The sequence below is a fragment of the Drosophila mojavensis genome, unplaced genomic scaffold, assembly GCF_018153725.1.
Source record: "Drosophila mojavensis isolate 15081-1352.22 unplaced genomic scaffold, ASM1815372v1 contig_36, whole genome shotgun sequence".
Classification (NCBI taxonomy): Eukaryota; Metazoa; Arthropoda; class Insecta; order Diptera; family Drosophilidae; genus Drosophila; species Drosophila mojavensis.
In genome coordinates, this window is record NW_025318858.1 from 10,626,485 (window position 1) to 10,650,501 (window position 24,017).

The 24,017-nt window shown below is 34.6% G+C and overlaps 2 protein-coding genes across 4 annotated transcripts in view; both read right to left on the bottom strand.

The window, feature by feature from the left end:
- Window positions 1-99: 99 nt before the first annotated feature.
- On the bottom strand, window positions 100-6,370 carry LOC6576504 (lysosome-associated membrane glycoprotein 1). The gene is made up of 4 exons (XM_002002457.4): window positions 6,092-6,370; window positions 1,787-2,143; window positions 1,489-1,710; window positions 100-1,292 (listed from the first exon to the last, which is right to left on the bottom strand). The coding sequence occupies exons 1-4, from the start codon at window positions 6,144-6,146 to the stop codon at window positions 949-951; spliced, it is 978 nt and encodes a 325-aa protein (XP_002002493.2). The 5' UTR covers window positions 6,147-6,370; the 3' UTR covers window positions 100-948.
- A 393-nt stretch (window positions 6,371-6,763) lies between these two features.
- LOC6576505 (transcription factor HNF-4 homolog) overlaps window positions 6,764-24,017 on the bottom strand; it is a 30,082-nt gene continuing 12,828 nt past the window's right edge. Inside the window, exons 1-7 of one of the 3 annotated variants that reach the window (XM_032729338.2) lie at window positions 21,737-22,074; window positions 9,100-9,529; window positions 8,527-9,023; window positions 8,327-8,464; window positions 8,007-8,243; window positions 7,349-7,945; window positions 6,764-7,281 (exon numbers count right to left, since the gene is read on the bottom strand). In XM_032729338.2, coding sequence (XP_032585229.1) covers window positions 7,235-7,281; window positions 7,349-7,945; window positions 8,007-8,243; window positions 8,327-8,464; window positions 8,527-9,023; window positions 9,100-9,529; window positions 21,737-21,845 — 2,055 coding nt within the window. In that variant the 5' untranslated portion in view covers window positions 21,846-22,074 and the 3' untranslated portion in view covers window positions 6,764-7,234. Of the gene's footprint in view, window positions 7,282-7,348; window positions 7,946-8,006; window positions 8,244-8,326; window positions 8,465-8,526; window positions 9,024-9,099; window positions 9,530-10,250; window positions 10,577-21,736; window positions 22,075-24,017 lie in introns of those variants that run through there. The other 2 variants (XM_032729337.2, XM_032729339.2) reach the window with 2 other exon arrangements.

Below are 24,017 nucleotides of genomic sequence, written 5' to 3' on the forward strand. Positions count from 1 at the left end.
GTGCCAGAACATTGCTTGCACCATGTAATTCAATCGGAAGCGGTAACGGGGCAGCCCGCGTTGAACTGCTTGCTTGCAATTGCAATTCCAATCAGACTCTTATTTTGGTTTATCGTTTATTACGCTTCAAAGCGGCAAATAATACATAATTTGTTGATGTTTATTAACGGTTATAGTTTAAAATCAATACATTGGTATTCTAAAAATATTTAGTGTTCTGCTTTTCGCTGTTTGTTGTTGTCATTTACGTAATAACCGTTACTTGCCACAGTGTCGTATTTCTTAATTGCTCCCTCTCCCTCTCTCTCTCATTCTGCTTGCACGCGTTTTTCTCACCTTTCGACGTTGAATTGAGTAATATATTTATGTGTGTTCTATTTACTTTTGGTTTTGTGTATCGTTTGAATACGCATATTGTGTGAATTTAAATTGTTGCTTGTTTTGTAGAAAAAGTGATAGAAGTATTTCATTTGATAATTTGATACGATTACGGATAAGTTTAAGAATGCCTCGCTCACATATACACACAGAATTGTTTTTTTTTTTTTTTACAATTTGATATTTCCCTTTTTAAATTTAGACAATAAATATTGAAACAAAACAAAATCCAAGATAAAATTATATGAATCGCTAGACAAATTTACAAAATTTCTAATATTTGCATCCTGTTTTACTTTTCCTCGTACAGTGTCCTCTCGTTTCCTCTCACTCTTCAGCCAATTAGAAAATCAATCTTACAACTCTCTCTTGATTATAACGCACTAACTAACCCTCGCTCGCTTACAACAACTGCTGCAACTGCCTGGACACTATTCATGTGTAAACATATACGTATGCATATTTCTCCATCTCCTTCTGCTCTTTGCTTCCCTCCGTCTCTCTCTCTCTCTCTCTCTTTGTCTCTCTGCTCTACACGCTTTCTCTATCGCTAACTTGTTTAGCTTCAGCTTAGAAGCTCATGTAGCCGCGAGAGGTGGAACGACGACGCGCACACAGATATGAGATGAGAACCACAAGAATGAGAGCAGCAAGGGCGATGCCCACAGCGATGGGCACTACATCGGAGGTCTCCGAGCTGTCGCAATCGTGCACCGAGGAGAAACCAGTGGCATTGGCACTGCGGAATCCCTCCACCTGGACATGGCTAACGCTGATCGTGCCAATGGTGTTGTTGCCACTGATTGTCTCCGTCATGTTGAGCTTCTGGACGCGTGTGCAATGGTACGACATCTTCTCGGGCGTCTTGAAGTCCGTGTTCGGGCTCTGGTGTATCAACTGGATAGTCTGATTCTCTGCATTACAATATCACGATAATAATACTTAGATCAAAGAATAATAACAATTTGAATAAGTTGCAGCTGCTCTGGGCAAAGGAAATATATAAACCACATTTACTTATTCCAACTACATGTTAAAATAGAAAACTGGGAAACTGCCAAGTACTTTGCCATGAGATTGCCGCATAGGATTCATACGCTAAGCACTTACCCTTAGCATCGGGGAAGTCAGCAGCGGCTAGTGGCAATACCACCTTGATTAAGGTAAGTGAGACAGATTTATTCTTGTTCTCCAGCTGCAGCACCAACGATTCCTGTCCGTCAATTGGACCCCAATTCAGCTGCATGAACTGAGTGATGGGGCTGTCGCACAAGCAATGATCCAACTTAGCATTGCTGGGCACATTGAACAAGCCGTTGGTCATGTTGCCGCCTGCAATAGAGTTGAAGAAGTGAATATGTCTGATAGTAGAACTGAATGAGAGAGGCAGAGAGGGGGCCGAACTCACTCTTAGTCTCGTAGGTAAAGTTGAGCTGAGCTGCCATGGTGAGCATAATGCAGGAGCAGTTCCATGTACCCACCGTTGGATCTGGATATGGCTGAGGCTTGCGTGTAGTGGTTGGCACTGGCGCTGGTGTCGAGGTACTCGGTGCCACAGTGGTGCTGGTGGTTGGGGCGACAGTAGTTGTGGTTGTTGTGGATGTTGTTGAAGTGCTGCTCGAGCTGCTTGTTGGGGGCGGCTTAGTCGTGCTGGTCGTAGTGGAAGTTGTAGAAGTCGAGCTGCTGCTGCTGCTCGATGTCAACGGCTTTTCCTGCTCGGGAAACTGGGCATCTTTCAAGCTCATCGACAGCGACTGCGTGTAAACTGCAAGAGATGAAATGAAAAGTGTGTGTCATGAAAGCTGCGTGCCATTGCCTCTTTAAGATCTTTTATCACTGTGTCAACATGCTGCTCGCTTAATTCCTATTATTTGAAGTGCGAGTCGACGATATGCGTTTATTAGGTCATTAAACTTATGTAAAGTTTTGAGAAAAATATGTCAGAGTTGTTCAATTTTAGTTTAGCTGAAGCCAATTTACTGAGATAAGTGGAAAATTATATGGGGAATATATGCGTAAAAAATTAAAAATAAATCAATTTCAAAATCTCAGGCCCTCTAGGCTTTTTCTCAAATTTAATGGGTTTAAATATGGAACTAAACTATGCAGGATATACAGTAAAACGTAATCTATACCCTATATATATAATCTATACCCTCTATATAAATCATCAATATATACATACACACGATACGTATATCACACTCTATGAGCGGCTTTACCTTTCATATATACTAAGCGTGTAATTTAATTAAGAAATACATATATGCATAGATTTATACTTGTATACATTAAAATATATAGGTATATCACGTCAGAAAAGCTCTTTACAGCGCTTTCTATTCAGGCTTCTACGCAGCCATTTTCAAATAGAGTCAATAGTCAACTTTTAATATAATTATCATGTTTCAATGAATAACAATATTTTAGCCGAGCGCTTTGTGTTTCATTATATTGTATCGACGTCGTCAGCCCTCTTAGTTTTCGGCCCGAGCTCCGAGTCTGAGTCATATTGATGAATAATATAAATATTTGCACAGTCGCCAACTGATAACCAAATAACCAGAAATTGCGTTGACCGACTGCTGACAGGCGGTTGGCAGATGGGGCTGCCTTTGTTTGTGGGCGTGACTTTTGCAAGTGCCATGGATTTGTGGAGAGCGCTTGGAGGGCTCTCTCGCTGAAACCTTTGCACCCGTCACACTAACAAAAGGTTTATTTTTATAGGCATATGGATACCCTTCGCACTCTCTCTTTCATATATGTCAATTTATTTCCGTTTCTGCAGACGATAAAGTGACGCAAAAATCTATTGAGAACGGCTATAGCTGACTGACCAATGCTCTACATGATTGTATATGTATGTATGTGTGTACTCCCTCTCAGCGTATCACAATTACAGTTGGTGCATGCTTTTCCTTTATTTGTTATTTTTAATGCTCTTTTTTTATCTATAAAAGTTAAGTTTACTCGTCAACAACAATTTTGCCAGCTTTTACAAATATCTACATCTGTATATGCATAAATATCAATATACATATATACATATAAACATTTGTTCTTTCATATAGTTAGTGACTCAACGCAGCTTAATTATATTATATGTGCATATATTTGTAGGCGAAAGCTCAGGCATATATTTTATATTTCCGACTTGCAAGACTCACAGTTGCACAGGTGATACGCCCCCGCCCCCCGCTTGGCACCCCAAGCGTTCTAGTTCAATGCCATTGTAACACGACTGCAGAGATGACCTTTAAATGCAAGTTAAGCAGCAGCAGCAGCAGAAGCAAACAGCAAAAATACAACCAGACAGACAAACCCCTTTCGAGACAGACAAACAGCGAGAGCGACAAATATCGAATACATTTCCCTGGCGTAACTGGAAAATTCCGGGAAAAGTGCCCCAGCTAATAAGATTTATTTGCCATGGGCATGCAAGCGTACTGGCCTGTGTAAGGCAATAGCCCCTAATTAAAGTTCACAGGAAATGCAGCCTAATAGTGGTTCACTTTTTCGGAATTGTGGATGTGCTACAAGCTGAATGATTAAAATTGCTTAAAGGTTAAATAATTTAACATATGTAAAGCATATTCTTTAGTCGTAATAAAAATATATATATTATCTATATACTATGTTCCAATTTCTTCAAGGTAAGCCTAAAAAAAAAATTGATAATCAACCATATGGAAACTATACAGAATCATACACTCTAATTATATATATTCCGCCTGTCAAGGAAGCATAATTCTGTGGTATTTAATGTAGTCTTTCAAAGAGTGGAGCTAAAAAAAAAAACAACTTGATTTTATATTTGTATAGTATTATTTACAATTATTTGATATACATACTATATATGTATATCTATCAGTCATAATATAAAAGAGGCATTATTGTAAACTTTAAAACATTAAAGTTTATAAACTAAATATTTTTAAAAATATTTTCTGTACATTTATTTAGTATACTATTTTATCTATATCATATCAGCTATATTTATCAGGTAACAAATTTTCCGACGACTTTCACTCTTTTGTGATTTTTATATTTCTCAGCTATATGACACATCATTGATCCCATGCGAATTAAGCGGGTTAGTTTCAATTGTATACAATATACATATGTATATTTATATTAATATAGCTTAATCCGATAGGTTCTACGGCTATGCGATTCAGTTTTCAAGTATGTGCGGCAAATCTTATCAGCAAAACTTTGCTCAAATAAACATTCATATTTTTCCGCAGCTGAAACTAATGCATGAATACACACACACAAACGTATATATCAATGATTTATTTTCTACGTCTTTGAGAAATGCAAATGCAAGAGTTAGATTAGGTATATATACATAAAATATTGCTATAAACACACATTGATAATGAATCGAAAATCTAGTCTCGATTAAAATTATTTTATATTAATTATAAATGCAAAAGAAATGAAGTTTGGCTTCATATAAAGTGACAAAAAAAAAAAACAACTATTTTGTTCATATATGTATTAAAAAAAATTGTTTTGTACTTAAAATAAATTTTAATGATTTTTTTTTATATTTTTGTTGTTTGTTTTTATTTCTTTTTTTTATGCCAATTCAATCTCACCATTAACTGTAATTATTATTTAAAAATAACTGTCTGCTGTTAAATTCTAGAAACATTCAACAAATAGCTGTAGAGGGGGGAATACCAAACTACTGTTTCTGCGGCTGCTGCTATATCACAAATACGCCTGCATTTAGGGCTAACTGATAAAGGGGATAAACATACATATGAATGTACATATGTATGTACGTATTTGTGGGGCGGCTATGCCTAAGGCAAATAACAAGCAAGTTAAATAAATAACAATTTAAGCATCACTGTGAATCAAATATAATTAAATTGTTGATGCCAGGCACAACAAAAGAAGACGGCGAAGTGTAACCTACTAGGCGGCCAAAGAAGGAGGAGAAACGGGCAAAAGTGAGAAATTGAATATGCCTGCATTCTGCTACATTCATATATACATGAATACATATGCAATGCGGGGGCTGCTGCCGGCAGAAGCCGAAAGAGCGAGAGGAAAGCAAATTGTTTTATCTGCCCGTTTCTCATGCTCTATGCAGGTAGAACGTTGTTCTTGTCGGTTAGATAAGCGCAGCATACAGTACAAGCACACATATTCACATATGAAGCAGCAACGTAATGCAAGTGTGTGAGTATGTAAGTGGAGACACAACTGAAGAAACCGTTTGCGCTTGCCTTCGCCTTTGTACGCTTCCTCTTTGTTGCAGCGGTACTAAGCCACCATCTTGTTAGATTCCTTAGATTCTACTTCGTAGCTTTGTCCTCCAATGGCAACGACAAAAACCGCAAGAAAAGTGTCACAAACCAGATAAATGTCAATGCGCCGCACACACACAACAACATACACACATTTGCACGTCTATGCGTTTAAAACGTATAAATTATTCTACACGCGACTTAGTGTTGTTTTTCAACAGCCCTTGTAGATAAAACCACAGCAAAATAACAAAATAGCAACAACAAATCTATCAGCCCGTCAAACGGGTTACGTGCGTGCAAGCGGGATGCCAATAGGCGAAACAGCAACAAAAAAAAACAGCAGAAATTAAATTGCGATGAACAAGCAAAAGCAAATTGAACAAAGAGTTGCAGTTCTTTTTTTTGCGGGCGTCACGCGGCATAGGGTTAGTTTTAGCTTTACTCACCAGAGCTGCTCAACAGGAGCAAAGTCGTGCATATTATAAACTTATGCCCAAACATATTTAATTTTCTATTCGTCTAGCCGTCGAGTTTTCTACTGCGTATTTGGTCGAACTTTTCTTGATTAAATGTGAATATGTTGGTAAAAACGTAAAAGCAGAGTCGACTAGTTTTTCTTTTTTTCCAAGCTGCCACTTGTGCTTTAGCAGATATTCGTTTTATATGGTCTGCTAGGAGCTCACTTTATTGCGCACAACGAAAAATGAAATGACATTAAATAATAGTGCTGGGCCTTTCGTCAGCTGTGAGTAGTGTCATATCAATCGATAGTATTGTCATATCGATTAATTTTCATCGATCACATTAACAAATAGCCAAATATCGATACAAGATGTTAATTGTACGATGTATATCGATATACGTGTTTGTTGCAACTCTATTTAAATTGAGTTAACATGCCCGCCAAATTTGAAAACAGATTGATTCCATTTTCCATCTTCTCTTTCTTTAAAATCATAAAACAATAAAACAGATATTTAAGTCGTTTACAATACATTTCTTTTGTATATTTTTATTCACTCAGCCATTTTAAATTAAATTGTATTTTATACATACAGTATTTATATAATTATATATATATATATTCATATAAAAATAGTTCTTCAATTTTCATCAACTACTTATTAAACGTAATCATATATTTTATATTACTAAACAACACCCTAGCCTAAAACAAAGTATTGCATATATGTATATAAATATATATACGTATACATATATTTGCATATGCATAATATATCTATAGATAACCAACAAACAGTTTACTTTAAAGTTTTTGAGCAAATCCTTTGAATAAAAAATATAAAAATAGATTGCAATTGCGTGTTTTACAAATTAAGCAACAATTTCCAAAATACCTACTTAAACTCTAATAAAAAAACGGTATCAAAAAGTTCAAGGCAATAACAATTAAGTAAGTTTTTGTGTTTTGTTTTTTTGATTTTGTTGTATAGCACTTAGCAGATAGCAAGAGGGGGCCTGTAGAGGAGGTAGAGTGGGGAATCGGTTAGGGAAGTGTATGTTGGGGTGGTAAGACAGGGTAAGGTAGGGTAGTGTATATATATATGTCACTTAGGTTATGGCACCAGTTAATAGCCCGTTTCGGGCTCCTGTTTAAGCGTCATGCGACATGGCTCTGTAAAGAATAAAGATTTAAATGAGTCTCAAGTTTGAAGATATATATAAGTATATTGTATACATACCCATCACATAGCTGGGCGCCATCATTTCGGGCACTCGGATTTTGAGGGGCGTGCGACGCAACAGCTCATCGGCGCTGTTGTCTTCGCTGCGATTGTATTCATTGAGCGTAATGTCCGCCGGATTGCGCATTCCGAGGCCGGTATCGATTGGCGATGTGGCCACTCTTTGGTAGGGATGCACTCGCTGTGGACTGTGCATTAGCTGACTCTTGTGTTGGACACCATATTGACGTGACGCTGTCGTATCCATGTATACGTTCTCCTGGGATTTCGGACTACAGGCAGCGCTGCTCAGTGGCGGCGTTACGGCAGACGAGGGCGTGGCAGCCACGACGGCAGCGACGGCAGCAGCAGCCGCTGACACCGCATTGTTGTTCGTATAGGCACGTAACGTATCCTCCGCACTGTTCGCCTCAATGAGCGCCTGTATCTGCTGCACATCCAGATCCAGGCCATGCGATCCGCTGCTCCCCGTGGTCAGTGTATCCAGTGTGGAGCTCACCTGGCTGCCATCCAAATTGCCGCCATGCGAGGGACTCTGGTAATCGTTGGACTGATTTGGCGGCGAGAGTGGCAACGAATTGTCCGCCAGTTCGCCTGCAAAGAAGAGTACAAATTAAATTGACTTTATTTTATTCTATTGAGCGCTTCCACTTACCACCCAGCAGCATCTCCTGCAGCAGCGAATCGATGTGTGCCACGCCAAAGATTTTGGCAAATTGTATTTGTTCGATCATCTGCCAGGTGATTGACTGCAGTACCGGCAGAATAAGCAGAATCTCCCCAAATCTACCACGCGACTCATACTGTCTGTCCGAGATGTAATCCTCCAGATTATTGAGTATCTGATGGCGCAATGACTTGATGCGATTTGGCTCATTGAGACCCTTGGCATCTGCAATTATAAAACATGAGAGATTTGATTAATTGGAGATGTAAAAAAAAAAAAAAAAAAATGCCCTAATCGACACCACTTACTGGGATCAAAGAAGACCAATGCCTTAATACAGGCAAATTCGGTATCATCGATGCCCACGTCCTTCATAACGACCACCAGTTCATCAATGATGCGCGCGCCAATGCGTGATATATCCAAATTGGGCGAGACATGGGGATCTATAATACAGACAGAGAGAGATTAACAAACATGAAGAACAAATGACAAAATCAACACTAACCTGGACAATGCCTGGTGATGACACAGTTATTGCTGAGCAGCAGCACATCCTTCAGATGCATGGAGCGACGCGAGAGACCAAGCAGCAGATGCTCACCCGCATGGGCGCGCAGCAGAGCCACTTGATCGTCCAGTTGCAGATCATTGAAGGCCGGTATCTGTTTGGCCCACTCGACTAGGGTGAGCAGCTGCTGTTTCATGGACTCACATACATCGTTAATGCTGGCAAACTGTTTGGTCGAGAGATCCTCATTGATGTTGGGCTCCATGGCGGCGCCCGCTTTCGACTGTCGTGATTCGTTCTCCGCCTTGACGAGCGATACAACCGACAGTCCGTTGCCTGGATCCGGATCATCATTGGAAGTGCGACGACAGCTAATGCGATCGCGTTCATTCTGCACCGCCTCCTTCTTCATGCCAGCCTTGAAGCATTTGCGCAGACGGCAATAACGGCACTGATTGCGCTTATCCTTGTCCACAACACAGTTGCGTGCGAATCTACAGAGCGAAAGAGAGAGGAGAGGGCGGTAGCTTTAAGCGTGACTTTAGCTGGTTATCTCTTAGTCAAACTCACCTGCAGGTATATTGATGATTTTTGCGTACGCTGCGCCTGAAGAAACCCTTGCAGCCATCGCAGCTGGAGGCGCCATAATGTTTGCCTGTCGCCCGATCTCCACAAATTGCACAAACTGTTGGCGACTGTTGTTGCTGCTGCTGTTGTTGTTGTTGCTGTTGTTGTTGCTGCTGCTGTTGTTGCTGCTGCTGCTGTTGCTGTTGACTGCTGCTGCCATTGTTGTTGTTGTTGTTCGGTGAGTACATCATGTTGTTGTTATTGCTGGCATTGCTATTGCCATTGCAGAGTGTGAAATTCTCGCTGCTCTGATTGCTGCTGTTGCTGAGGCCGAGGCCAACGCCATTAGGACTCAGCGCATGGCCAATGGGCGAGCCAGCAGGATGTCCAACGGGCAGAGCCTCTGCATGCATTATTTGACTTTCGGCCGATTCTGTGTGCGAGAGAGATAGATAAATATTATAGATCGAAATAACAAATCTCATATAATAAATATACATTAAGTTAATATTGTGATATCATTATATTGATATTGGACCTAAGTAATCCACGTTGGCTATAGTTTTATTTGAATCCACAGTTTTAAAGCCACGAACAGCACTCTCATACAGTTTGAGCAGTTCGCCAACAACTTTAAACAGTTTGAGTCACACTGTGTGCATGCACAAAGCGCAATAGGCGATTTCAAAGTTTTAAAAGCATTCCACACATACCAGTTTAGCTACAGCCTCGCTCAAATTAAATGTGAAGTACATATGTATATATACATATACTATACAAACTTGTCTAGGCAAATCTTAATGCAAAAAAAATATTTATTATTGAACATTTTTAACTGCAGCACAATAACAACAGTTGCACAATCCCTGCCTACGCAGCTGTGCTTTACAGTTTAAGGGCCTCGCAAATGTCTTTCTTGCTTGCCTAAGCCTCAGTTTGTATACGTAAAGTGCATTAGAAGTGTGCTGCAGTTTTAACGGTACTGCTCATGAACTTTTTATGATGCCAAAAATAAAGACAAATATTCTTATTATATGTTTTACTAAAAAAAAAGACTTAAAAAAGTGAATGCTAAAAATAAAATGGCAACAAGACGCGCAATAACACATATAGCAAAAAAAATAAAAAATTAACACACACAAGCACACACACACCATCACTTGAAGCTGAATTGCTGGCGCTGCTGTCCCGTCGTCGACGTCGCTGCTGCCGTTGGCGCTGTCGTCTAGCCATTGCCGCCTCCCCATCGCTGCTGACACGTCCGCCAGTGGCATCGCCTTTGGCTTTGCCACGCAACAGAATGCTGCCCACATCGCGAGTAGTAGGAATTTTAACTCTACCGGACTTGCGCACCATTTTAGTGCTACTGACTGATTAATGAAAAAACACGCAGTTGCGACGAGACGACACAAAATTTTTCACTGAGCGCGCGCGCTCGCTCGTTGGCTGACCGTGCCCACAGACGCCAAGCCTCTGCTGCGGTTGCTGCTGTTGCGCTGCCCCATATCCATATCGTATGTTGTCGCGGCTTTCGCTCTGAGTCTCTATTCGTGTGCGTATGCGTGTGTGTGTCGATGTGTGCGTTAATCGACGCTTAAATCAATTCACTGTGTTTGCATATGCACATATTTTTGTCGCTGTGTGGCTCTCTCTCTCTCTCTCTCTCTCTCAATCTGAAGAGCACAAACCTGACTTGGAGCGCACACGAATGCTTGCATAGAGAGAATAGAGGCAGCAATACGCTCGCACACATACACACCAGTAAAGGCATTAAAATTGAAGACATCGCAAGCTAAAGCAAACGAGAAGCCGAGCACATAAACAAATAAATAGATACAAAAAAAAAAAAAAAGCCGGCTTTAAATTGAGCATTCCCTGTGTGTGTGTGTGTTTGTGTTGGCGCGCGAGTGCGCCTGTTGTGTGTATGAAGACAAGAGATAGACACAGAAAAACAGACCCGAACAACACAAAGAAAAGTTTCTATAATAAAAACAAAAACAAAACCTCTTATTATTTTAATTTATGCATTTAGAACTGAAAAATATTATGAAAATTTAAAAAAATGTATATTAAAAGAATTCCAGCTAAAATACTACAAATATCAAAACTCAGAGGCGAATTGATTGACTTGTCTGCAGAACTAGCTGAATGAGTATAAATATAGAAGAAATTTGACGAATATTATTAAGCCAGTTAATAATATAATATTATAAATAAAGAAGAAATTTGACGAATATTATTAAGCCAGTTAATAATATAATATTTCTTACTAAAAAGATGTTAGTTTTTTAAATTTATTATATTTAAATTTGTTGATTATGTACATATAGTAAAACTCAAAATTGATCGATTATGCCTGTGATTCACCAATTTCAATTTATTAGCAGCTTTTATCTAATATACATTCGGTAATTACTAAATATACAATCTAACACTTTAGCTCAACAAATTCGCAGACATTAATTACATCACTCGACATAGACACCTTCAATTAACACCCGTTTTTCACGCCTCGCCAGAGTTAATCTAGCCACCCACAAACAAATATTTAAAAATAACTTAAGAAGCAGAACTAGAAAAAGGTAGAGAGTAGAGGAAAAGAGAAAAGTCAACAACAGCAATGACAACAACAACAAAAACATGTTTGGGCTATGATCATATCTTCTCTCTCTGTTTTGTGTTTTATCCAAAAGTTATATTATGGCGCTATAATTTACTAGAGTCTTGCTATAAAACCCGCTTGTTCGCCGAGTCCGCCGCTGTATCGGCGAGAGTTCGCCATTTCGCTGTTTTGTCAATTCTCTAGCTAGCGGCGAACCAGTGGAGCGCACAAATTTACGCAGCGTCATCGTTAGAGCTCAATATTTTTTCTGACATGCCGAGTCACCGTTAGTTTCGAAAAGCTAAATGTTGTTGTTTTCTTCTTAGTCTCTCGTTGTTGCTGTTGTTGTTGTTGTTTGGGTATATCGATTCGTAATCGGAGATTAAGAATATTCAATACATTTTCATTTCTTTTTTTTTTCTTCATTTCAAATTTTGTTTTTGCATTTTTCTGCGAAAAAAAAAAACTTTTTATGGCCAAAACAAAAAAAAAATTTTTTTTTGTTGTATACCGCTGATAAGCGCAACAAGTGATACGCACTGTACTTGTTGTTGTTGTTGCTGTTGAGTTAATATAATAATAATGAAGCGGATGTGCTCAGCATGTATGTATCTATGACTACATAAAGCTCTTGTCTGTTCAAATTTTATTTACTTATACATATATACAGCTGGATGGGTCGAGCCCCCGAAATACACTATGAAAAAATACTACATATGTACGTATGTATGTATGTATTTAAATATATTTATTTGTATACATACAAGCATACATATTGTGCGGCACGTTTAGCTTTTATTTATTTATATTTTATATTTTTCAAATTAGTGTGGGTGTCTTTGGGTTTTCGACTGATTTGTTTATGAAATGATTGATTGATTGAATGATTACTGCTCTGTGCTTCTTATATGACAATATGTGCGGGGAGTTAACTAGTCGTTCATTACTCTTAGTAACGCTTGATTTTTAGTTTTTACAGAGAAATGCAGTGTGAAAGTCAATAGAGTGACGAATATACACTTTATATTTACATTGAAAGATCAGCAAGATTATTATATAATAATACAGATTGTTAATAATCCATATTTTTTGAGTATTTATTAATAAATATCTGTGCATCTGTGTCAAAATTCAAATATATTGGCACCAGTCTATGCATGTTTATACATACATAGATATTTCTTTGATTTCTCAAGAGATGAATACTATATTTTTGGTGTCTATCTGAAGAAAACAAACCTTGCACGAACTACGCAACTTTCATGTTATTTTTAGCCAATTTGTTTTTCATGCTTTTTATACATAAATATAAATTTGTATATGGTATTTGTAGTATAAATATATTTGTATAAACACATATATATGTATATGCTTTAACTTTAAAAACATCACGAGGTACAGGTAAAGTAGTGTACAGATATTCCATTCAAAATTATTAAAATTATATTGTCATTAGACAACATAATTTCCGATAATTACGAATCCAACAAAACAATATAATCATTCATTTTTATCGCATTTTAATGAATGATATTTGTAAACTTATAGTTTACGTGCAAGAGTATACAGATAGTATATAAATATTAGTACTTAGTATATCTATATGTATGTACTTGTTTGTGTCTGTTCGGCAAAACAATGCCAATGTTTATAATTTTGTCGCTATATTACTCAATGTTAACTGATAGTAGATTATGCAGACTATATCACACCATATACAATTCTATGTTGATAACAAATATTATTTACCAAGCCATCAGATCAACTATAAATATTCTAAAATATTAAATATTAAGGCAGAAAAAAGTTATTCAGTTCTACTACTTCTAATATTGCTACTACTTACAGTAGTAACTTCTACTACTATTGGTACTACTACTATTTCTAACTACTACTTATATCACTATTGCTACTACTATATATAACTAATACTACTACTTTTACTACTATTGCTAATACTATATCTAACTACTACTACTACTACTTTTACTACTATAGCTACTACTTACTACTACTACTATTGCTAGTAACTTCTACAACTATTGGTTCTGCTACTTCCAACTACTACTTCTACTACTATTGCATTACTACTACTATTGCTAGTACTACTTCTAGCTAGTGCAAATATTTCTACTACTACTGGTACTACTTCTATTACTATTGGCACTACTACTATTTTTACTAGTACTGTTACTAAATACATATACATATGTATATATACATATAAACCAATTAAGCGCTGATGGAAATTTAAGGGTAATAAATATATGAATGTAAAAACAATTACTAGGTTCAATGCAATTATAAGTAAATCAGACAAACAACAAGTATTTAATGAACAAGAAAGATTACGGAATAATATATATAATACCTCAGCTCTATCTTTGAATAACTACATGAATATAACAAGAACAAGTAATATTATTAACAATTTCCATTAATATCTATACATATGTATAATATAAAACTTAGTTTATAAATCAAAGATAATAAACTTAACAAGAATATTCAATGTTACACGACTTAGGCAACCAATATAAATACTTATAATATCTTATATATATACATATATGTATACTTATATATAGCTATTACAAATATGATTAAGTCCAACTGCCAACTGATGTGTATAATGGAGCAAATGCATTTCATCACATCAAATGAAATTGTTGCCTAACGTTTTTTTCTATTGTTCAAGCAACGAAAGCAAGCGGCATTAGAGCAACATGTAATTTCATAGCAGCGCAATCCGTGCACAACGTCTTGAAAAGCCCCTTCTCAGCTGCCCCCAATTGTCGTAACCCCTTGATTAACCCTCAACAGACTGGCTAGGGGAAGCTTCTTATCGGCTTCATTTCAATAACGTGCCTAATGCCCCCACTGATAACTGACAGAGACGAGCAGACAAAGAAGGAGAGAAAGAGAGAGAGAGAGACAGACAGAGAGTTAGGAAGAGACAAAACTCGATTTAAAATCGAATCGAATCAAATGAAAATTGCACATGGCCACGAACCGTAGCATGAATTGATAGCGATTATAGCAAAAATATAAAAAAAAAAAAAAAAAAACAAACTTAAAAATGACTCAACAGACTCAACGATATCAATACAAAAATAATAATAATAATAATTTGTTGCTTTTGTTCGAATCACTGGGGAACTGCGTGCCAAAGATCGAATTCATTTTGTATGCGTAACAAAGGCGAAAAGTAGAAAACGTTTTCAATTGCAAGGTAATGCCTAGGAAAACAATATGCAATATACATATATGTATATATGAGTAGACACTAATCACTCCTTATCAAAATGACTAAATAGCAGATTCTGCACTTTCATTGATCTGGCAACGCTGCAAATTGTAATATGCAAATGTTTTGTAATTGCCAATTACCCCAACACTACTAATTCACCTGAGCTTTTGTTTAAATAATTATTCCCTCAATATTAATCAATGCATATAGTTGCCTACTCTATTATTTATCTATATAGATTTTTACTGCTTATAGCTTTTACAACCCTAGCATTACTGACCAGGCCAGCCCAGGTAATTAGCCTCAAGGGGTTGTACCTAAAATTAAAAAAAAAAGCTTGAGAATTTTATACCTGATAAAACAGTTTAAGAATTCATTAGAAATGCCACGAGCGTTGGTATTAAAATATGTTTTATTGCGTAGAACTACAAAAATATATATATATTAAGTTACATATATTTATATAACCTGTACAATTAAGTCCATTGAAAAGTTTCACTTCATTAAGAAATTGTATACAAAATATGCTAATGAAAAATTTCATTGATTTCGCTGATAAACAATTATAAATTATCAATGAGATAGCTGCGCAATAATGTGTAACTGACAGATGTGAGTGAGTGAATGAAGCTTTGAGATAGATGACAAGTTGACATATCTTTCAGATATATACTCAGTTACAGATCGATATAAAATCGTTGAGATACAATACTAACTATACTAAGCTATTGATATAATATGTAGAGCCATTGAAATACAGTAAGAACAATTTAGGAGTTATAAAACTAAATTGTAGATAGAATTTGAAAAAACACATTGAATTCAGAATTTGAAGAAATACTAAGATACTAAGTTATAGTTATATGTAAGCTCATATATATAGGTAGAATCTGTCAGATGCAATCTTAACTTAAAGATTAAATACATGTCTTTGCCATGCTAGATAAAGCTAAAGATACAAAAGTATCTGTAAGTCATAAATGTATCTAAAAACCTATATTATAAAGCATCTGAAAATCCTAAAGAGTAGAAGAAATCTCTCTCTCTACTAAAGAATTCTTGAAATATGCAAGCTGATGGGACATAGAAATGATCTATAAAATACATAAAACTATCTAAGAGATAAGGAATGTAATCTGAGAAATGGAGAGTGATGAGTGATACGAAAGAATAATTAAGATACATAAGTAATTGTAAATGACAAGTCTATTTAAGTATACAGTTGAATATTTGAAATGCAAGCTTATCTGAATGCTTCTCATGTGAAAATATCTCTTAGATATGACAAAAATGAAACTGAAAGATATGAGATAAGTAGGCTATCTCAGAGCTACAATAAAAATATTTCTTTGAACAGATGAAGATACAAGTAACGGAGAGATACAAAGGGAAGATCGCATTGTGTGCCCTTACTTTTAAATGTTTATAAATTTAAGGATAAGAGATGTCAATGATATGATAAAGTAAGTGATTATCCAACTTTAATTTCTAGTTACAATTCAAACCCTTGAGCTGATGGAAGGCGACCTTGAACTTTCAGACTTACTTATAAATTATTAATTTCTCTATAAAAAGCCGGTGCTGATGATGAATGACAAGTGAAAATGAATTTATCTATACACATATTTATGTATATATTTATCCAATCAAATAATAGTGTCATCAAACAAGACCACATCGTAAAACCCAAATGCAAATGCAAAGATAATGTTGAGCTCATCCGCAGTCAGCGTGACCTATGCCTATATTTACCTAGACTTATCAACTTAGATAGACAGAGTCGAGTTGGTGTTTTATTGGAACCCACGCGAAGTGCACTATCGCGTCATTGTCACCTCGCTGTCAACTGTTATCGGCGAAGCGATGCAGTAAGGCCGAAAAACCCGCAGATCATCTATTTGTGCTAAATATTAGAAACAGTTAACAGATAGTACATAGATAGATATATAGATGTGAGCCAATCGGCAGATCAAAGATATGACAGCTATGTGAATATATTGAAATCACAACATGTGCTTGTGAAATGGTTTAACCGACTATCAGGGACTTTAGTTCGACTCAAATTGTGAAATGCCTACGGTTGGAGGGCAAGGAATTACCCCAGGTCACTCAAATATTGGCTGTAAAATTCAAATACTTGCCAAATAGTTAGCTAAATATATATAATTATTTATATATGACATTGTTGTAACTAGTTTTTGCACACTACACCCCCCCCTCTCCATCTCTCTTCTGGCTTTTTTAGTTATATTGTATATGAGATAAATCATATAGCAGACTTGAACCAATTAACTAACGTCGCTCAAATAAAAGAATCAACTTTTTTTTTTATTGAAATTATCATTATCTTTATGACGAATAATTGCGCGCATATTGTCTATAATTAAAATGCTAAAAAACGTCTCAATTAAATAGTTATTAACAAAAAGTCAAAGCAGCTAACACAATAAGCTGGTTCAATCATATAAAGCATTTGCTGCCGCTGCTGTTGTTAATAACTTGTCTAACTATATGTAAGCTATTATATCTGTATTTGTATCTGCAACTGCAATAGTATCTGTATCTATAACTATCATACGACCTGGCGCCTTTATATACATATGACTTTATATATATGAATTTATGTATATCTATCGAGTCAGGTGTAATTTTCTATTTAAAATGTTTGCTTTGGTCTTAGTGTCTTGGCTCTGTTTTTTAATTGGGCTCTAACGTGTTTCAGATACATTTGTATCTCCAAATAGACGCCGTGCAATTAAATTACGTCTTTGCCTTGAACTGAGCTGCCATTGCCGGCGACATTTAGAACTTGACTTGTCTCGGCAATCATCAGCAGCTCATATAAACTAATAAGATTTTCCATTAAGCCCAGACACCTCTTCAACTATACTTTAGATGTCGCATCATCTTTGTTTTTATGATCCAACACCTTTCAAGCGCACGAACTAAATTTTATTATTATAATTTTTTTTTCGTTTGGGTTAGGATTCATCAGTTTCCGGCCAGTCACAATGATTGGATCAAAATTGTTAGAATATCCTCAGCATGATAAGAAAGAATAAAATAAACAGAAAGTCGGAACTAGTTTTTAGTTCTTAGCCCTTAAATAATAAATTATAAAATAAATTAATGTTTTTCCGATATTGATGTGTGATATCTGATACTTTATGTATGTAATTATTCTTTATGTTCCAACAACTTTCACTTACTGCTAAATTTTATTTTCGCTTGGGCTTCATCAATTAGTTTTTGGCCAGTCATAATGATTGGGTCAAAATTGTATTATTCACATTCTTAGCAGTTCCTTTCAGCATGGACCTACCCCAAAATAGATTTGCAGTCCATTCGCTTGGATACAAAGTTCAAATTTCAATTGTGGTATCGATAGTGTCAACAAATTATGTTTTATTTACTTAAGTGGAAAGCTAATTTTCGTGGACTCTTGAAAAAACACTTCAAGATGTATTAAAAAAATATACCGGAAATTCAAGAAATAGTCAAAAAAGTTAGTTATATTGCATTTTATAATTTATATCTAGGTTCCATTAATTCTGAAATGCTTTAGACTGTCTTCATTATCAGTTCAATAAATTAATTTCATTTTATTAACTATTTGTCTCATTTTTAAGCTTTCACTGAACTGGATATAACGGGTTTTAATATTTCCCATTTTTAATAAACTCGTCTACATTTGTTTTTGTTTTTATGATATCATATCTGGTGTGTCTCGTGAATACGTAAGCTTATCAAGTAGCTCGTTTCAAGCGTGTCTGCATAATCAATAAGCTGCAACTTATTTTTGTTGCTGTTTGAATGAGTTTTTGGCATTTTAGAAAGAATGTTTAGACTAAGAGATTTTATACCTGACAACATTCGTAATACACACTTCTGGAACTGTTTATAAGTGCTCTAATATACTCTTTCTTGTATACAATATCTATCGTATATTTATAAAATCGTATTATTTCAATAGATATTATTTGAAAAATTCATAATTTTTACGCTTTACTTATATATACATATGTAAGTTTCGACTTTTTAGATAATTTAATAAAATATGATTATAATTGGATACATAAGAATTATATATATATAGCTTTTGATTATTATCGTGTACTTTTTATTATAGCATGTTTTCTCTTAGAGTATTTCAGATTCGTTCTTTTTACGCTCAGACGATTCTACTATATTTCGTTTGTCATATCGTTATCAATTGCAATTACGAAGCCCAACCAAGTGCGTGGCTTTACAAATAATTTGCGATTTTGGCAGTATATTATATTTGTGCTGTTATCAATAAGTAATTACGCTAGTATTTCGAGCATGTCTCAAGTGTAAATGCTCCCTCGTTATAGCTGTCCCTTTTTTGTTTTTTTTTTTTTTTTTTTTGTTCAAAATACGTGTGTGTGGGTATGTCTAGTATTTCCGGTTGGATCACTGCTAACTGCCAACCTATTGATTATTTTATTAGGTAGATGAATAATTACAAGAAATTGAACGAATGTTAAGTATGTACAAACAACACGTGCAGTTGGTTGGGCGGCAATCGTTATGTGATTGCAAACGAGTCAACTACGATACTCAATACCCTGGCCGAGGGGCTGAGGGGGGGAGGTGAGCGGAGGGGATACTCAATAATTTGACGTCTACGTCTTGAATATGAATGCAATTAATAATTAATTAAGGCATTCGTGTGTGAAATGCCAATGAAAACAAAATAATTAAGCCATAAACAATAAACTGAAGCAAAAGATGCGATTAGATAATTAAAGAATTACTGCTAAATAATCGTCAAGATTATGCCGTAAATAGGAAATACTCAGATAACATATGAGTAGAAAAAATATATATTAATGAAATATAAAAAAAAAAAAACTGTAAGGCCATATATTGTCTTGAAGAAAAATATTTAAAGAAATTTATCAAAATTAAATATTAAAACGAAAATGTTTCATGTTTAATAATTTTATATCTAAAATAAACTAAATATTTTAATGTACGTAAATTTTTTGTTAAATGGAAATATTTATATACATAAATATATATTTTCTCATTTCTACGTATATGTAATTTTATTTTCATGGAGGGCTAACTTGATTATGTGGATACAGATTAAACATAACAGTAAACTATGCATTGAGTTAATTGTTGTTTAATGTGTTTTTATCTGCCATCCAAAATAATTGTAAATGGAAAATATCAAGTAAAACTAGACCAGACTATTCATTTATACAATATACATTTTCATTATACTTATATATATGTATATGTATATTTTCTTTAACAAACATAATCTAAGAATAAACCTGAGGTCACACACACTTCATGAGACCCCCTAAAGGCTCGCATTATCAAAATTCATGTTTTATGATTGTTTTGAACAAAATCTAATCAACCTTAGAAGAGCTCGTATGTATGTAAATGCACGAGCTAATCTTTGATAAGCACTGCAATAAAGTTGCGCTAATCAGAAGCCAGAAAATAGAAAACAGAAAACATTAAATCTGATAAATAAAAAAAAATTAAAAACCCTTAAAGTTTACATAATGTGTATATATAGAATGAATTTCCAAACAAAATTCCAGGTATATAATAATCTTTTTTACATTGTATATGATTATTATATAATCAAAGAGAAAAAAATTTAATAAAAAAAAAAAAAAAAACAGTATAAACACGCGCTCTTAAAATGTATCTTATCAGAGCGAGCGAATATGCGCAAGCAAATCAGAAAGAAAAGGAAAATAATATGAAGGAATATAATAAATTTTTTTTGTAATGTCTTGTACAAAACAATAAGCGAATCTTTAAACTATAACTATAAATAAATATAAATATATATACATTTTATTGACTTTTTGGAGGTACACGTATATTTTAATATTATAAAAATGTGACTCAATTTTTATACACGTTAATCTTGCAGTTTCAAATCTCTATTGATTTAATTTTAGATTCGATCTTGTTTTCACATTTTTTTTTTTTTATAAAAAAAAAATATAGTATTAAATTGACGAGCCTCAAAAAATCCAAAAATAACAACGATAAGCAAAAGAAATTCTGCATAGCCTTTTCAATAAATATTTTCTATACTTCTTTCAAATATTATTAAATGCTCGATTGATTTTACTTTCACAGTAATAAACGTTCGTTAATTAACTTCCTCTAAATAATATACGTATATACACTTATATATATACTATGAGTTATATGTCTGCAGGGGTATTTAATCTAAGCCAGCACGATAATAACTGTTTTTCTTATTAAAATGCTTTTTTTTTGGCAAAGATAAGTTCAGTTCAAATGTACTCAGCAGGTGTCTGAGACGAACCAAAAAGAAACACGCGAATTTGGAGTATGCCAAAAGTATGCAATGAAAATTTTTAAGGAATTGATAAAATATATACTATATACATATATAAATATAAAAAATATTTATATAATGTACAAAAATTTCAGAAATATTATATATAATAGTTTCTAATAATGTAAAATAAAAAATAGTATCAAATATTTCCAGTCCCATAAAAATTCCTCAATTTACATTGTAAAATAATAAATGTTCGTCGAGCGTATGCTTAGATAAGCTCCTGAACAAACAACATTATTTTTTTTGTTAACCTTGAGGTCTATTGGGCATATAAAATCTAAGATATATAAAGCTAAAGATATAACGATAATGTCGCATATCGAAAACTGAAAGAGGCGCTATAAATCTCATACACAAGGCGATATATCATGGAAACTGATTAAGCTGTACAAAAATATACCGGAACAACTCAACTCACCCATCATTTGCAATAGATTCTCTTCCAACAGGAATGGATCGTCATAGCCCGAATTTGTTAAATTTTCGGTTTTCATATTTAACAAACTAGGTAGCATTGAGGCATACATTTGTTATAAACTAATTGGCCAACAATTCTATGAAAGTTATCTAGATATATGTATAGATATATGTATGTATATCTAACTATAATTATTATTCACCGAGTGGTTTCCTCGTCTTGTTTTTGTCTCAGCTGGCAAGACGCGACAATGGGCAAATATTTAAAAATCCTTCACACTCGAAGCAAATTTATTTTCACAGAAATTGCTGTTAGCGCATATTTTGTCGTTGTTGTTGTTGTTGTACACACACACACACGCTCATACACATTTAAGTAAAGTTCAATATTTGCACAAATTAAAATTGAAAATAACGAAGACGATACTCGAAACGTTTTTCAACGATATATCTATATGTATGTGCGAATAGATACATATATATATATATATATATATATATATATTAAGATTTATTTACATCGGTAATCAGGCTTAGGGTTAACAAGTTGCAGCACATAAATAAATAATGCAAATTAATTAAGTATTTTTGTCTTATTCTCAAGTTGTTGCTCAACTATTTCTATATGAGCTTATCACAGTAAATTTTTTTTTTTTTTTTTTTGTTGTCTAAATTCTAATTGATTTTGTTTATTTTTGTTAGTTCTTGCGATCACGACCGGCACAATACGACGACGACGACGGACACCGGCTATGTCGGTGCTCGCTGTTCGGTACTCTCGGTGCTTCTATGTATTATAACCGCCCAGTGCGAAACACTGACTAAACCTCAAATAATGTTCTCAGCACGTACTAACTGTCTTAATATTATTTGTTGTAGATATAGAAGTCAACGTCAGCCGGCGACGGCGACAGCGACGGTGACAGCAACGTCGACACAGCAGCAGCGACGACAAACAGCGCAGTCGCTGCCTCAGCGGACGTCGCTGTCGCTCGATCGACGTGCGTTCGGCTCTAGGCGAGAGCCAAACGGCAAACACACATAAAGTTTATTAAATATTATTACTATGCTAGTTGTTGTTGTCGTTGTTGTTGTTGTTGTTGCTGCACTTGTTGCTGTTGCCTTAGCGCAAAAAAAAAAAAAAACAACAAATTGTTAACAATTTACGGCGATTACAGCTCGACGCTCGTATCGTCTTGCGTTCGTGCCAGCCAGCTAGTCAGCTAGTCAGCCAGCCAGTCGGCCAGGGCATGCGCAGTCGGCTCTGTTCTGTTCTGGCCTGTTATCAATCTTCTGGCTCTCTATATACATATATATATATACATATATATATATATATGTATATATATATATATATATATTTATATGTGCATACACAGGTCTAATTGTTTAATGGCTGTTATACATATGTATGCACACAAAGTGTCGCACATTAACAACAACATAAACATCACACAATCATTTGCAGCATTTTGTGTTTTTTCTTTTTTTTATTTTATTTTATTTATTTAGATTTGAGGCACGATTGGTGCGACTGTACTTCAGATTTACCTACGCATTTAGGCGTCGCAATTTTTTATTTTATTTTTTTTTGCTATTTCCCAAAGGTTTTTCTTTAAGTTCAAGTTCAAATTTGATCAGAAATGATCAAATTTAAAAATATTTTTAATATGATAAAGGATATATTTAGAATGCAGCATATTGTATATAGAGTCGACAACAATTTTAATACAACAAAAAATTGTTTAAATATTTTATTTAATATTCTATTAAACTAATTCAGAATTAATGTTGTTATAATTAAATTATTATAGATTAAATTAAATTTTATAATATTTAAACTTAGACAAATATAGCTTACATTATTATTTAAAATTTAATAATTCTGTATTATCTATTTTTATCTCGAATCGGCAGACGAATCTCTCTTACTTTCACTCTTTAGCAGAATGTCAACTAACTACAAAAACTCTTTCAATTAAAAGTGTATCAAGACAATAAGAAGCATAAATTATTTCTTGATAAGACTTGAAGAAGTTGTGTACAATATCTAAAGTGGAGCATTAAGACAACAGTAAATATTGGAAAACAATAGAGAGATATAACGAATCACAGAGAGCGCGAGTTGGAGAGAAACACCAAGAGATAGAACGAGAAATCTTTTTAATTTATGACCAATTACTCTATATGTAGGGAATATGCATTTTTTTAAATAATTTGTATAAATATATCGCAACGGAAATTCGCATAAATATGATTTTTATTTCGATGGTTTGGCTTTT

Excerpts from the sequence above, each read along its gene's own strand:
- LOC6576504 (XM_002002457.4), bottom strand. The coding sequence starts at position 6,146 with ATGTTTGGGCATAAGTTTATAATATGCACGACTTTGCTCCTGTTGAGC. Across the intron at positions 2,144-6,091 it reads GCTCCTGTTGAGCAGCTCTG|TTTACACGCAGTCGCTGTCG; the intron begins GTGAGTAAAGCT and ends CATCTCTTGCAG. Across the intron at positions 1,711-1,786 it reads CTTTACCTACGAGACTAAGA|GCGGCAACATGACCAACGGC; the intron begins GTGAGTTCGGCC and ends ACTCTATTGCAG.